Here is a 12527-nt window from a genome sequence, read left to right on the forward strand (position 1 = left end):
ACTCTGCTTATCTCCAAGTGCTGCTGAGAGTGAATTATGCTTAGCGGATGTTTTTTTCACGTATAATAATAATAATCCATTGATTTTCCCTGGGCCGCTTTGAGATGACCCATGTCCCCAATTCCCATTTCAGTGACTGTATTTTAATTAGGTATTTGGTTTTTCTGACCTCTAACCCCTGTTCACAAACACAGTCATTAATCAGTGGTTGATTGTCTGTCTCTTTATCTCCCTTACTCCCTTACTCGACTCGATGACTTTGGGTTTGTATAGGCCCTACTCTTCTGTCTCATTCCCTAACGTTAATGCATTTCTGCTGATAATCATAGATTTGTATTTATTGCTCGTATTAATTCCTCATAAGAGCAACTACGTATTATCCTTCTACGTATTATTATTCACCTATTTGTTTTGTCTAAAAACAGTTTTGTATGGTAAAAAGTGGTCTCAATTCAATCCAATAGGCCCTATGTCCTGTCCAAATCAATCACACGTCACATTATTAACATTTACATGCTTACATGCGGAATTAGTAGTTGATTGTAGATGAAGCTGTGAATTGTAGCATATTTAATTTTCTTTTCTTCCTCCAGTGTCACCAAATCATGCTAGAACATGATATATCAGAATTTGTGTGAAAAATACTAGGCATTGATGGTGTGGTTGTCAACCTCTGAATGTAACTGTTAGACCTCTGGAGAACTTCATAATTTATCCACCAGGTGTCAGTGCTAGCCGTTTTGGTCGCAGTGCTGAAGCTGCAGTTTCTCTTCTAGGCACGCTGTTAGGCTACTACTAGATATGCTATCTATGACTATCACACATTTATTTAATTTTCGCAAAGTGTAGGTCGACAGCATTCAAACAGTCATAGACTATCTATAAATCAATTTAACTATCTTAAGAAATGTGTACCTATACTTGTCCAAATCTAAATGTCAGTGCCACACATTGTAATGATCTAGAAGAAAATGTAAAATAATGCATCGCCATAATCGCCAGTAAATCGGGGAGAGAGAGATCAGATAGAGCTACACAGAGAGTGCGGTGGAACGCCTGGTGAGGCGAGGTTACACAGAGAGAGAGAGAGAGAGAGAGAGAGAGAGAGAGGCGGTTCTACACGTCTATCGTTCTGCCCCCAGTCATCATCTGAACTCAGTCAAATCTGCAGTAGCCGACTAGCCGTTGCGTTGGTCTCTTGGAAAGGAGACAGTGGAGGAAACGCGGACACAAGAATGAACACCGCATGAGGAATATCCAGCCGTTGGTCGTCATCGCCAGGGATTAAAACCATGGAGCTTTAATTAGAGCGATATCTTCTGATTCAATTCTAAAAGGATATATTTTTTATTTTGCCGCCCTGCTTGAATCTATAGTCTGCTAGATAGATTCTTCTTCCAGGATGTTGCCTGGTGGATTTCCTACTGTACCGCAATGGCTCCGCTTTTAGTTTAAATAAAACACCATTTCGGCAGGAGGTCTCTTGTTGTGTGGTCGAACCTTGTAGGTAGGTCAACCACGTTCGTGCAGCCGCAACGCTGGATTTGTAGAAGTCAATGGTGCTTTCAAGAAAAATGTGACTCCGTGCCCTTCATAATAACTGTACCTTTGGCACTGGGATCAACGAGAATATTGTGGATTACAACGTGGCTGCATTTGGAAGAAACAAAGCGTAGGTCCGTCAGTGATTATTAGCTTTTCCTGCTCTGTCAAAATGAGTGTGTGTTTAATTGAATCAAACACATGAGCGGATTTTAACCCAACGCCGTGCCCGGGGAGGAGGGGGACGCTACGGAGGGAAAAAAAAAGATCTCTGAGGATTTTTTCCCCCCATCTGTAATTCTGTACAAGAGGCTGCACTGGAGAATTATGGAGAACGAGGTTTTTACCCCTCTGCTGGAGCAGTTTATGCTCACACCGCTGGTCTCATGGGTAAGAGAGCCCCCATAACCATTTCAATGTGTTTTTAAGCCCACTAATTAACGACACGTGCCCCCTGAATACCCTCCATAGAGTATCGGGCTGATGCATATCTCCACTGTCCTTTTTATTTACAGGCGAAGACAGTCGGCCAGGTGACGGTAAACGATGGTAGCCATCTATCAGAATATATGGAATTAGTGGATGGGATTTACCTGAACGAGATGATGCTTGAGATGTAAGTATTTAAGAATGAATCTATTTGTCTATGTCTCTTTGTCATCTATTAGGTGTACTGACTGTACAGAAACAATGGACCTCATATTGGGGTCAGTGGTCAGATCACACTGTCAGACACTTTTACACACTTATTGTTTGAAACCACTGGAGATAAGACTACAGTCTACAAGACAGCCTGGGCCCAGTGACTGCAGAGTGCAGACTTCCACCTAAATGTCATATTGTATAGAAATTATGTTATGTCAGAAGAACTCCATCCCGTTAGGGTTATTTGGAATATTGTTGGATTAGACATTATTTTAGTAGCCTAAAGCTTGTTGCTTTAATAACCTCTCTACCCATATGGGCTGCCATTGTATATGCTACTGCTAATAGCATTAGCTGGAAGGGAATTCGTCCAAAATCATCAAGATTGTGCACTTGGTGACAACCCTTAATACATGTTAGTTTACAGCCTGATCTTGCAGGCCTGATCTGAGCCTTGCACTGCAGCCATTTTCAGCAGGCAGCTCTGACAGCTTCCAGTTGATTGCATGGAGCAGTGTCATTGTCATCATCGCCTCTCCCCAGCCAGCTGGAATGTCACAATGTCAAGTGTCATTTGCAGAAAACTGACTCCCTGCCACTGGAAGATGCAGTTGCAGTCTTTTTGATTTACAAAGTGAGAGGGAGAGAAGCTGACATGCATGTTTTTATATGGCTTTAGTTTTAGATGATATCATTCTGGCTCTCCAGTGTGTGACTGACACTTGTATGTTGAATGGTGGACAGTTTTCCATTCCTTTGTCTGGCTGCCGTTTGTCACAAGCACACCTCTGCTCACATTTTTCCCATATCGGCACTCCTGCTAAGGTTTATGCTGGCAGTCTCTCTGTTGTGGCAAGATAGCCCAATCATCAAGTCCTACTCCTCTCCCATTTGAATTTAAACAAATCTCATAAATTATTGTGTTTTCATAGGCCATGGGGTTAAAAGGCTACAACAATTGCATATGTGGTGAAAATCAAGGTTCTTGTGTTGATCCTTATCTCCATTTTGAATCTAAACATATATGGCAGTTTTGGCAGCCGGTCACTCTTTGGTACCGTTGTATTTCTGTCCTTTCGGAGTCTACTGTCCTGAGAAATGTTTGTGAACCAATTGGGTCAGGGTTAAACAATATCAATTTAGGATATTGCGTTGTTTACTACAGTGTCTGACTTGACGATCAATGTAAAATTGGGGACCCAGTTGATGCTGTTTGAGAAGTATTGCCCATGTCACACCCGGTCAGGGTGTAGGATTCCCACACCAGAGTATGACATAATACCAAAATGTGTTCCATGTGATGAATGCCACAGACGAAAAACAGTCCAAGTCCACACTATTGATCCATAATGTATAAATGATAGATACGGGTTCAGGACAACGAGGCCTTTTCGTGGAGGGGTCAGAATGAAATTTGGACTTAAGACTGTTTTTCGTCTGTGGAACTCATTATTGCTCTACTATCCACTGGTCATCAAGTCAAAGGGCAGCCATAATATTGTCGAGACTCGAGAGGCTTAGGGTTTTCTTTTTGCAGCAAGGAAACTGTCTTCAGATTAGGCCTACTGAGATGAAAGTGAAAACATATTAACACCTAGCACCGGTAGCTCTGATTATTGCACTGCACTGTTTGGAAAAGCAATTTACATCTTATGCTTTTAGAGAGAAAATGTTGGAATGGAAGAAGGCATGTGTATAGGCATGTTTTGTGATCCACTCATCGGCGGATGTGTGCCTCGTGAGATTACATGTCAAGTGTGTTCTAATCATCGTGTTGGACAAAACTAGTTAAATTGAACCCAACTTGAAGCATAAACATATCATGGTTTCCCCCCCCCCCCCCCCCCCCCCCCCCACACACACACACACACACACACACACACACAGCTGTTCATGTCTAAACTCCCATTCAATAGGAGCTCTGTCTTTATCTTAAAAACACTAAAACAAATGGGGTTTGTGTGAGAACCTTCCTCTGTGGTCAAATTTAAGCTGTTGTGGGTGGACTGATGCTAAGAGAACAGCCAGCGTATAGCCCAAGTGAACTGTGCCTACTTTATTTGTCGCCTGGCAGGATGTTAGGGATTGCCAATCACTGTGCGTGTGCGTGCGTGCGTGCGTGTGTGTGTGTGTGCGTGAGAGACATTGGTATATGCAAGGTTTGTGTGTCAATGCGGCTGTGTGCTTGCGTGCCTGAATGCTGGTTTGGGGGTTTTGGTGTGTGTGTGTGTGTATGTGTGTGTGTTTCGGGCAGCTGTTGGCAGTCATCTTGCCCTGCCAGACTCTTAAACAGAAGGCTTATTATCAGCTGTTTTTTTTTGGTTGGTTAGACTGTTCTCTGTCTGCCTTTCCCTGGTTTTACCAAGGTGACATAATGATCACCCACCTCTGACTTATTGAACTAAAATAGAACAATATTCACTACGTCCTCATAGTTAATTCGGTTAACATTTCTATTATTAACAATATAGCTTTATCAGTATGAATTGGAATTCAATCGGCATCATAAACTCTGCATTGTATGACGTTTAAATACAATTTATTTAATTATATCAGTGCAACATTACATTACAGAACCATATGTAAACAGCATTTTAAAATATACAAATACAAATATTTAGTGTACTAAGTCTACAAACCACGTTAGTAGAACTGATGAGCCAGGTATATTCTTGAATTGGTGATGGGTTAGGATTATACACTGTTCTGCCTACCAAAAAGAATGTGTTTTGTCGGTTGTAATTCTATTACATTTTATTTACCATGTGCCAAGTGCTGACATTCAGCCTGCGTGTTGATTTAGTTCACTTGGGTTAAAATGATTATGCATTTATTCATGTTACCAGTTGATATGCAATTATGCATGATAAGGGGCTTTAGGGTTTAGAACATTCACTACGAAATTGTCCAGGTCTTCGCCAGAATAATAGTAGTTTTCAGTGATTGCATGACATTTAACATGTTCTTGTTCTTTTCGTGTAACCGGGAAACGCGAACAAAATGTATTGCGTGTCTGAATTCAATGCTGAGGCTGATGTTTGCCAATCAGTCGTCGCCTGTGTGCAACAGCTGTGCACGATGAACGTGAACATGACTTAGGGCCGATTCATACTCTTATTTTAGAGCCGAAGAAAAGTCGGTTCGGCTTTGTAGAGCCTACAATGTGACGTCATTTGAGGTTCGGGGGGGGGGAGGGGTGTACCGTCCTAAAGTCGGCTCTTCGGTGCTACTGAAATTTTCTGACGAGCCGAAATCATTTCGGCACTACAGCGCCGAAACAGCTGGTAAAATAGGAGTATGAATCGGCACCTTAAGGGTCCCGGTTTGAGGGGCTGAATGTTTTGGTCACCCTATCCATGTTAGAATGAAAGCAGCATGCTGTGGTTGTACACCTACAACATCAAGACACAAGTGAACGCAGCAGCATTGAAATAACTCTCCAGCTCGGTGTAATTAAAAACAGCTTAGAAACTTGAGGCCATGTTTTTAAATCTCCACTTTGAGGAGTTGAACTGTAAAATCGCACTCATTCCAACGCATGCACGACGTGCATTGTGCACGCCATGCAACACACTCGTTTTCAAACCACACTATCGTAGATTGTGTCTGTTGTGATAGTTGCCACCAAGCTTCTTCAGATCGATATGGTCTTCTTTAAAGGGCAAGACCACTTTGAGTTGTATATTTACCTTGCCATAATGTAACTCCAAATGTGTGGACAAGGAATACAACAATAATTGTGCCATTGATTAGAAATTGATCATTCAAAATATGCTCCTCATTGACTTACATTGTAGGTCCTATGCTGAAACGGCTCTCAAAGTCACTCTTAACATGTAAACCATGTTGATTCAGACAATATAGATTATAGAACACCACCAAACCCAAAACATGTTTTATAATATATATTCTTTTAATAAAAATGTTAACTTCCTGAGATCTGGATCCGGTTCCACATATCCATTCCAGGGTTTCTTCCTAATAAAAATGGCAAAAACACACACACACACACACACACACACACACACACACACACACACATTAGTATTATACTATACTATATATATAAAACACCCCATAGGCAACTGGGTTTGGTGATGTTCCATATTGTCTGAATTCTGAACTACACAAGTTAACCAAACCTCTACCAAAGTGGTCTTGACCTTAAAATAAGATGAAGGTGCCAACTGCACTTAATTCCTTGAAAAAAGTTTTTCTATTGATGCCATTCATTAACAATAATGTCTGTGGCTAAGACATAGGCATTTCCCCCCCCAGAGAGACATACACATACACAGTCATACACCTACACTCACACACACACACACACACACACACACACACACACACACACACTTACTTTCGTTCATTGACTAGCAGGGGAGGGGATGTTGTGTGTGGGCCATGTGTTCTATAGGGTTGTGCATCATGAATGTCTCTCTGGCTCTATCGGAGCCACTGACAGACCTGAGACGGACAGACTTGGCATCAGTTGTCGGAGAAACAGCAGGGAACGGGGAGACTCCAGGATTATCTAACGGTTTGCTGTGACCCAGATGGCACTACTACTACCCACCCCCACCCCCCCCCCCCCCCCCATGACAAACCCAACCTAGCCAATTAGGTTGCCTCCCCCAACACTGTCGAGACAATTGGTTTCCAGCACGAGGGGATGCAATTAAGTTTCTGGTATGAGTGAAAAGTGTCTGGCTAATTCTCCGCTCTTCTGTCAAAATCCCCTGACCTTTTTTTGTGTGTACGGTCACTCAGAAACGCCGGTGTAACTCTAGACTCATAACGGCCATTGTGCATTTTAGAAAAAAAGAGCAATTCATCAGATCTGGATTAAATGTATCCTGGGTGGTGGTTTATCAAAAAGAGGTTATGAGAAAAGCCCTGCACACACTTTCTATGAGATTGGGTTTGAACTTAAGAGCAACTGCCCTCTGATAATGCAGGGCTCCTTCAGAACTAGAGACATTCCTATGTAGAGGAAAGCATGGCTTGTTACGAAGGTCTGTTTTAACGTTTTGTTGTCCTGTTTTGTTTGTTAATTGTCCCTTTGGTTGAGCCTTTGCTTCAGTTTTTACAACGGAAACTGCCATGAAATGCATTATTTCTTAAAGGGTAAGACCACTTTTTTTGAGGTTTGGGTTGTGTAGTTACTTTGCCATGATGCAACTCCAAATGTGGACAAGAAATAAGAAATAACTGCTCCAGTGATTAGAAATTGATAATTCAAAATATGCTCCTCATTGACTTACATTGTAGCTAAAACAGCTCTCAAAGTCACTCTTTTAGTACGTAAACAAACAGAAACAATGTTGATTCAGACAATATAGAGCATCACCAAAACTCATGTAGTTTTATTTTTTCATAAAAATGTTATCTTCCTGTTGATTTGTCCATTTTATTGGGAAGAAAACCCGGACTGGATCCGTGGATCCGGATCCAGATCTTCAAATAGTAAAATCAACAGGAATCTAACATTTTTATGAAAAAATAAAACTACATGAGTTTTGGTGATGCTCTATATTGTCTGAATCAACTTGGTTTGTGTTTGTATACGTACTAAAAGAGTGCCTTTGAGAGCTGTTTGAGCTACAATGCAAGTCAATGAGGAGCATATTTTGAATTGTCAATTTCTAATCACTGGAGCAGTATTTTTTTACTTCTTGTCCACATTTGGAGTAGCATCATGGCAAAGTAACTACACAACCCAAACCTAAAAAAAAGTGGTCTTACCCTTTAAATGTGTGCAACAGTGTGGGTTGCATACACGGAAGGAAAACTCCAGATTCACACTAATGATATACTGTATAGATGAAGCAATTTATTTAAAACAAATCAACTAAGCCAACACATGTATTGTTCAGCATAAGCTGTTGGTAAAAGCACATTCCCTTTTTTGTTCAGCTTCAGGAAGATGCATTTCAGTGTCAAGTTGAAAATGTTGTTCACATACAGATGAATGGACAACTACACAGAAAACAAATGGCAATGTAAAAATGTAGCTTAGTTCTAACCCATTCTGGACGGGAACCCCTTTTGGTGTTTTAACTATAAGCATTATGTTATACTTTAGCTATTGGAAAAATAGCAGATCTACAAGTTCATAGCACGCCACCGAGTGGCGCGCTACGAGCTCGTATAGGTCTGCTATTTTTGAAAAACCTGTGAAAATGCGACACAAATCTTTGAATATATATACTTTCTGAAGACAGTTTTTTTTTTCTTTGTGGCCTAAATGGGTTTTAAACATAAACGGGTGACAACATTTCTGTCACCCATTTTATGTTTTAGAAGCTACATTTTGCTGATGTAAGGTAAAAAAAAGTTGAATGTCCCAGAGAAGAGGGGCGTTACAGACGGTAGACAAACACAATACATACCCTACAATACATCATACACGATACCAGATCCCTATCTCCCACACTGTCACAATGAATTATGGGAGACACGATGACCTCCAGTGGTTATAGTTTCTTTGAAAAAGCAATAGCAGAGGGAACGGACATTCTGTATCTACTGTCTATTAGTGCTACCATGGGGGAGACTAAACCTCTGCCCTGGATGGAACTATCTGGAACTCGCATGTAAAGGACCATAACGATGGTCTCTCCGTGCCATTGAGGTGACCCTCATCACATGTACTATTGTAATGTGCTATTGAAAAATAGCAGATCTACAAGCTCATAGCGCGGCACAGAGTGCCGCGCTACGAGCTTGTAGGTCTGCTAATTTTTGAAAAAAAATCGAAGAACGACTGACATAGAAACATAGCTTTTTCAGAAAACTGTCATTTTCAAACGGACATTTTTAGAATCTGATCTCGGGTCAGTTTTGTTCTGTTTTTGTAATGTGGCTCCTATAGAGCGTCGCAGTCCCGCCCCCTTTCAGAACAACGAGTGGCCCAGGAAATGATTCTCCATTCATTTTCTCCATAGGCTTTTCCTAAAGTATTTATTTAAAGACTGTTACGCCGCGGACAAAGCCAACTCGGATCGTGACAAATCATGACAATGAACACAATGTTTTGGGCCGGTCAAATAATTTATAAGAAGAAAAACAACAAAAAAAGTGTTGTAACCTGCCGTTTTTTCCTACTTTCTAATTATTTGTTTGGCCCAAAACATTGTGTTTATTGTCATGATTTGTCACGACAAGAGTTGGCTTTGTCCGCAGCGTAAACGTCTTTAAATAAATACTTTCTGAACATGTCGCGGACGCGACGCGTTGTGAGCTTGTAGATCAGCCATTTTCAGCACACACTTTGTACGACGAAGAATAAATCAGGCATCAGTGCTCTTCACTCACTGGGAGGGAGATTAATGTCTTTTGTTGGCCGATCATCATGTATGGACACAGGCTACCTCCTCGATTCAAACATAACAAGCTTTGGAAGCTATTTTTCGTGGCACATTATATTTTTAATCAAACAACAAGTTTACCTCCTCACTCATTGTTTGGGTCGGGAGCTTACGGTCTATGGTCGGGAGTCGGCTGTCTGTGTAGATCATGACTGATCATCATGCAGTTAGATATGCGCGCTGCGCTCCAGTGAAATTGTACAGCTGAGAAAGATTAGTTCATTTGTGTCGGATAAGCTGCGTTCAGACCTGAATATATATATCCGCCTCGGTTCGTCCAGTTTGTACCGCGGCAGGTCGCGCTGCGCCCGTTTGCGCAATTCTCGTCTTTGCATTGACTTTGTATGTAATCGCGCCGCTCTGAGCATCCAAGTCTGAAGCGCTTATTGGTGGGTTTTCGTGAACGATCGTTCTTTGAACACCGGGGCGTCAGGCCAACGTCCAATGTTTTTATCAATGGAACGGTCAAGCACTGCGGGATGGTTTTTTTCCCCCACCACTCATCCTTCCAGCAAGTCGCACCTGTGCGACCTCGTTAAATTTTAACTCGCACGTTAAAGAAATTAAGTATCATATGCGACCTATTAAGTCGCACGCTGGAGCCCTGCGCTACAATATTAACTCTTCAGAAGAGAAATAGACGGTCGGACAGACTAGGCTGTAAAAACGGCAACGGCAAAAGCTGGGTTGAAAACCCGGAGGTAAAGTGAGTGATGTCAGAGCACAGGCACAGCTTTAGGCGTGAAGGGAACTTCCGCATACGTCACGGTCTATGACTTGGCCACCCACGTCATAGACACCATGGCTCTGATAGACGCGGAGGTATAGGAACAGGCGCAAATTAAGAGGTTGAATAAATCATCATATCATATTAATTAATTAAGAGGATTGTAGGATACGCCATAGAGCACCGAAGTCTGACGTCACTTTCAGTAGAGGGCGTCAGTCCCCAGGTTCATGTATTTGTTTAGTTGCATTGAAATCCCCATTGAAGCGATTTTAGATCGCCTCATATAACAACTGTGTTTGAAAAATAAACATGTCACCCCGGCCGCTTCACTCATATGGATATGAAGAATCAACTGACTGAGAGAAAACGCTAATGTTACTGCTTCTGAATTAGTTAGATTTTCGCTAGAAGCAGACTGTATCATATATGAGTGACTGACTGTTGCAAACGATACAGAGACACCTCCCTAACAATAACGCCGAGACAGCTTGTTTATTTTTGGACCACAACGCTTATAGTAGACGATATTAAGATCACCCCATGTTATTCTCCATAGAGAAATTACTTCCGCGAACCAGGGGAATCGTCGGGATGAGCAAGTTACGTCAGGACTTCGGTGCTCTATTGATATGCCATAGATGACTGATGTCACATGATGGATCTGATCATCAGCTCTGCAATCGAGATCCCACAAATATGGGACAATATTATGCAGACGACTGTATTTCCATATTTAGTTAGATAGATACGATACTACGATAGGTCATTATGTTAGTGGTCATGGGTACTCTGAGAACGGGTACAGCGGGTACTCTGACAAGATGTACAACGAGCACAACAGGGTTTGCATGAACGGCATTCCCAACCGGCATTGTTCCCTATACTTGCATTGCCCCGGGAGAGTTCAGAGTTCAGACAGACGTCCCCGGTCTAGTTGGTTTCATTTCCAAAATAGTGAAAATAGCCAGTCAGTTCACAAGTCGGATATATAGCAACGCAATTGGCATTATGAGCTGTTTTATATATATTTTTGTATTATTTGTCGTGTGACTCTTTCTGCTCCTCGTGTCACCTCCTGCACCTCTCCCGTCCTCTTTTCTCTCCATCTTTCACTTCGTTCCCAGTCGGCATTCTTCATCTCTTCACCCGTGCATCTCTTTCACGCGGCTGTGTTTTGTCCTCTATCTCAGTGGTTCTCAAATGTTTTAAATCCAAGGGACCCCCAGTTTGATATGCATTGATATGCACAGACTCCAAATGTAATCCTTTTTAATGTGTGGGACCCCCCCAATCTGCACCATAATCCTAACTCTGTTTGTGTACAAATGGAACCAAATGCAGCCTTATGGTCCCATTTTATTTGGTTCAATTCTTGCCTCCTTTTGGTGTTAGCATTATGTTATGCTTTAGCTATTGGAAAATAGCAGATCTACAAGCTCACAGTCTACAAGCTACGAGCTTGTAGGTCTGCTATTTTTGAAAAATCGCTTTTTCAGAAAACTGTCAGGATGTAGAAGACATTTTTAGAATCTGAACTCGGGTCAAAATGGGTTTTAACCACCGTTCTAATCTTATTCCTCCCAATCTCTTGTTCTATCCGTCCATTCCTTACCTCCATAGCCCACCCCACTCCTCCTATATCTCCTACTGTTTTCTTTGAGCAGCATGCTGGTGTCTTTGTTGTCTTTTCTACATGGGACTAGGTATTTACAACAGACATATTTGGGATTCCGCAGCTTGAGAGAAGCAGCAGCTACTGTCTGCTGTGCTGCTCTCTCTCTCTCTCTCTCTCTATCTCTCTCTCTCTACTGTCTGCTGTGCTGCTCTCTCTCTCTCTCTCTCTCTCTCTATCTCTATCTCTATCTCTATCTCTATCTCTATCTCTATCTCTATCTCTCTCTCTCTACTGTCTGCTGTGCTGCTCTCTCTCTCTCTCTCTCTCTCTCTCTCTCTCTCTCTCTCTCTCTGCCGCGGCCTTGTGGACCCCCAGTCTTTTAACGTCAAAGAATCAAACATTAAGCTCAAGGTCAAACATTAAGCTCAAGTTAAGTTGTTGTCAGCTGAAAAGGGTGATGTGGTTTATCATGGGGACCCCCATGTTGAGAATCGATGATGTAATTCGATCTCGACTTGCATGTGATTATGCGTATGACCCCATAGGACCTCTTATCTAAACTGCTTTGTCATGCATGTGCAGTAAGTTACGGACTCAAAAGAATGATGTTCGCCTGAGACGATCT

The 12527-nt window shown here is 41.9% G+C and overlaps 1 protein-coding gene across 1 annotated transcript in view; it reads left to right on the forward strand.

The window, feature by feature from the left end:
• The first annotated feature begins 1176 nt into the window (after positions 1–1176).
• Positions 1177–12527, forward strand: part of LOC308328082 (girdin-like) — a 61217-nt gene continuing 49866 nt past the window's right edge. The window contains exons 1-2 of the mRNA XM_080781772.1: positions 1177–1932; positions 2058–2158. Coding sequence (XP_080637898.1) covers positions 1870–1932; positions 2058–2158 — 164 coding nt within the window. The 5' untranslated portion in view covers positions 1177–1869. The remainder of the gene's footprint in view (positions 1933–2057; positions 2159–12527) is intronic.

This window comes from Protomyctophum bolini, assembly GCF_963924005.1.
Source record: "Protomyctophum bolini genome assembly, chromosome: 14".
NCBI lineage: Eukaryota > Metazoa > Chordata > Actinopteri > Myctophiformes > Myctophidae > Protomyctophum > Protomyctophum bolini.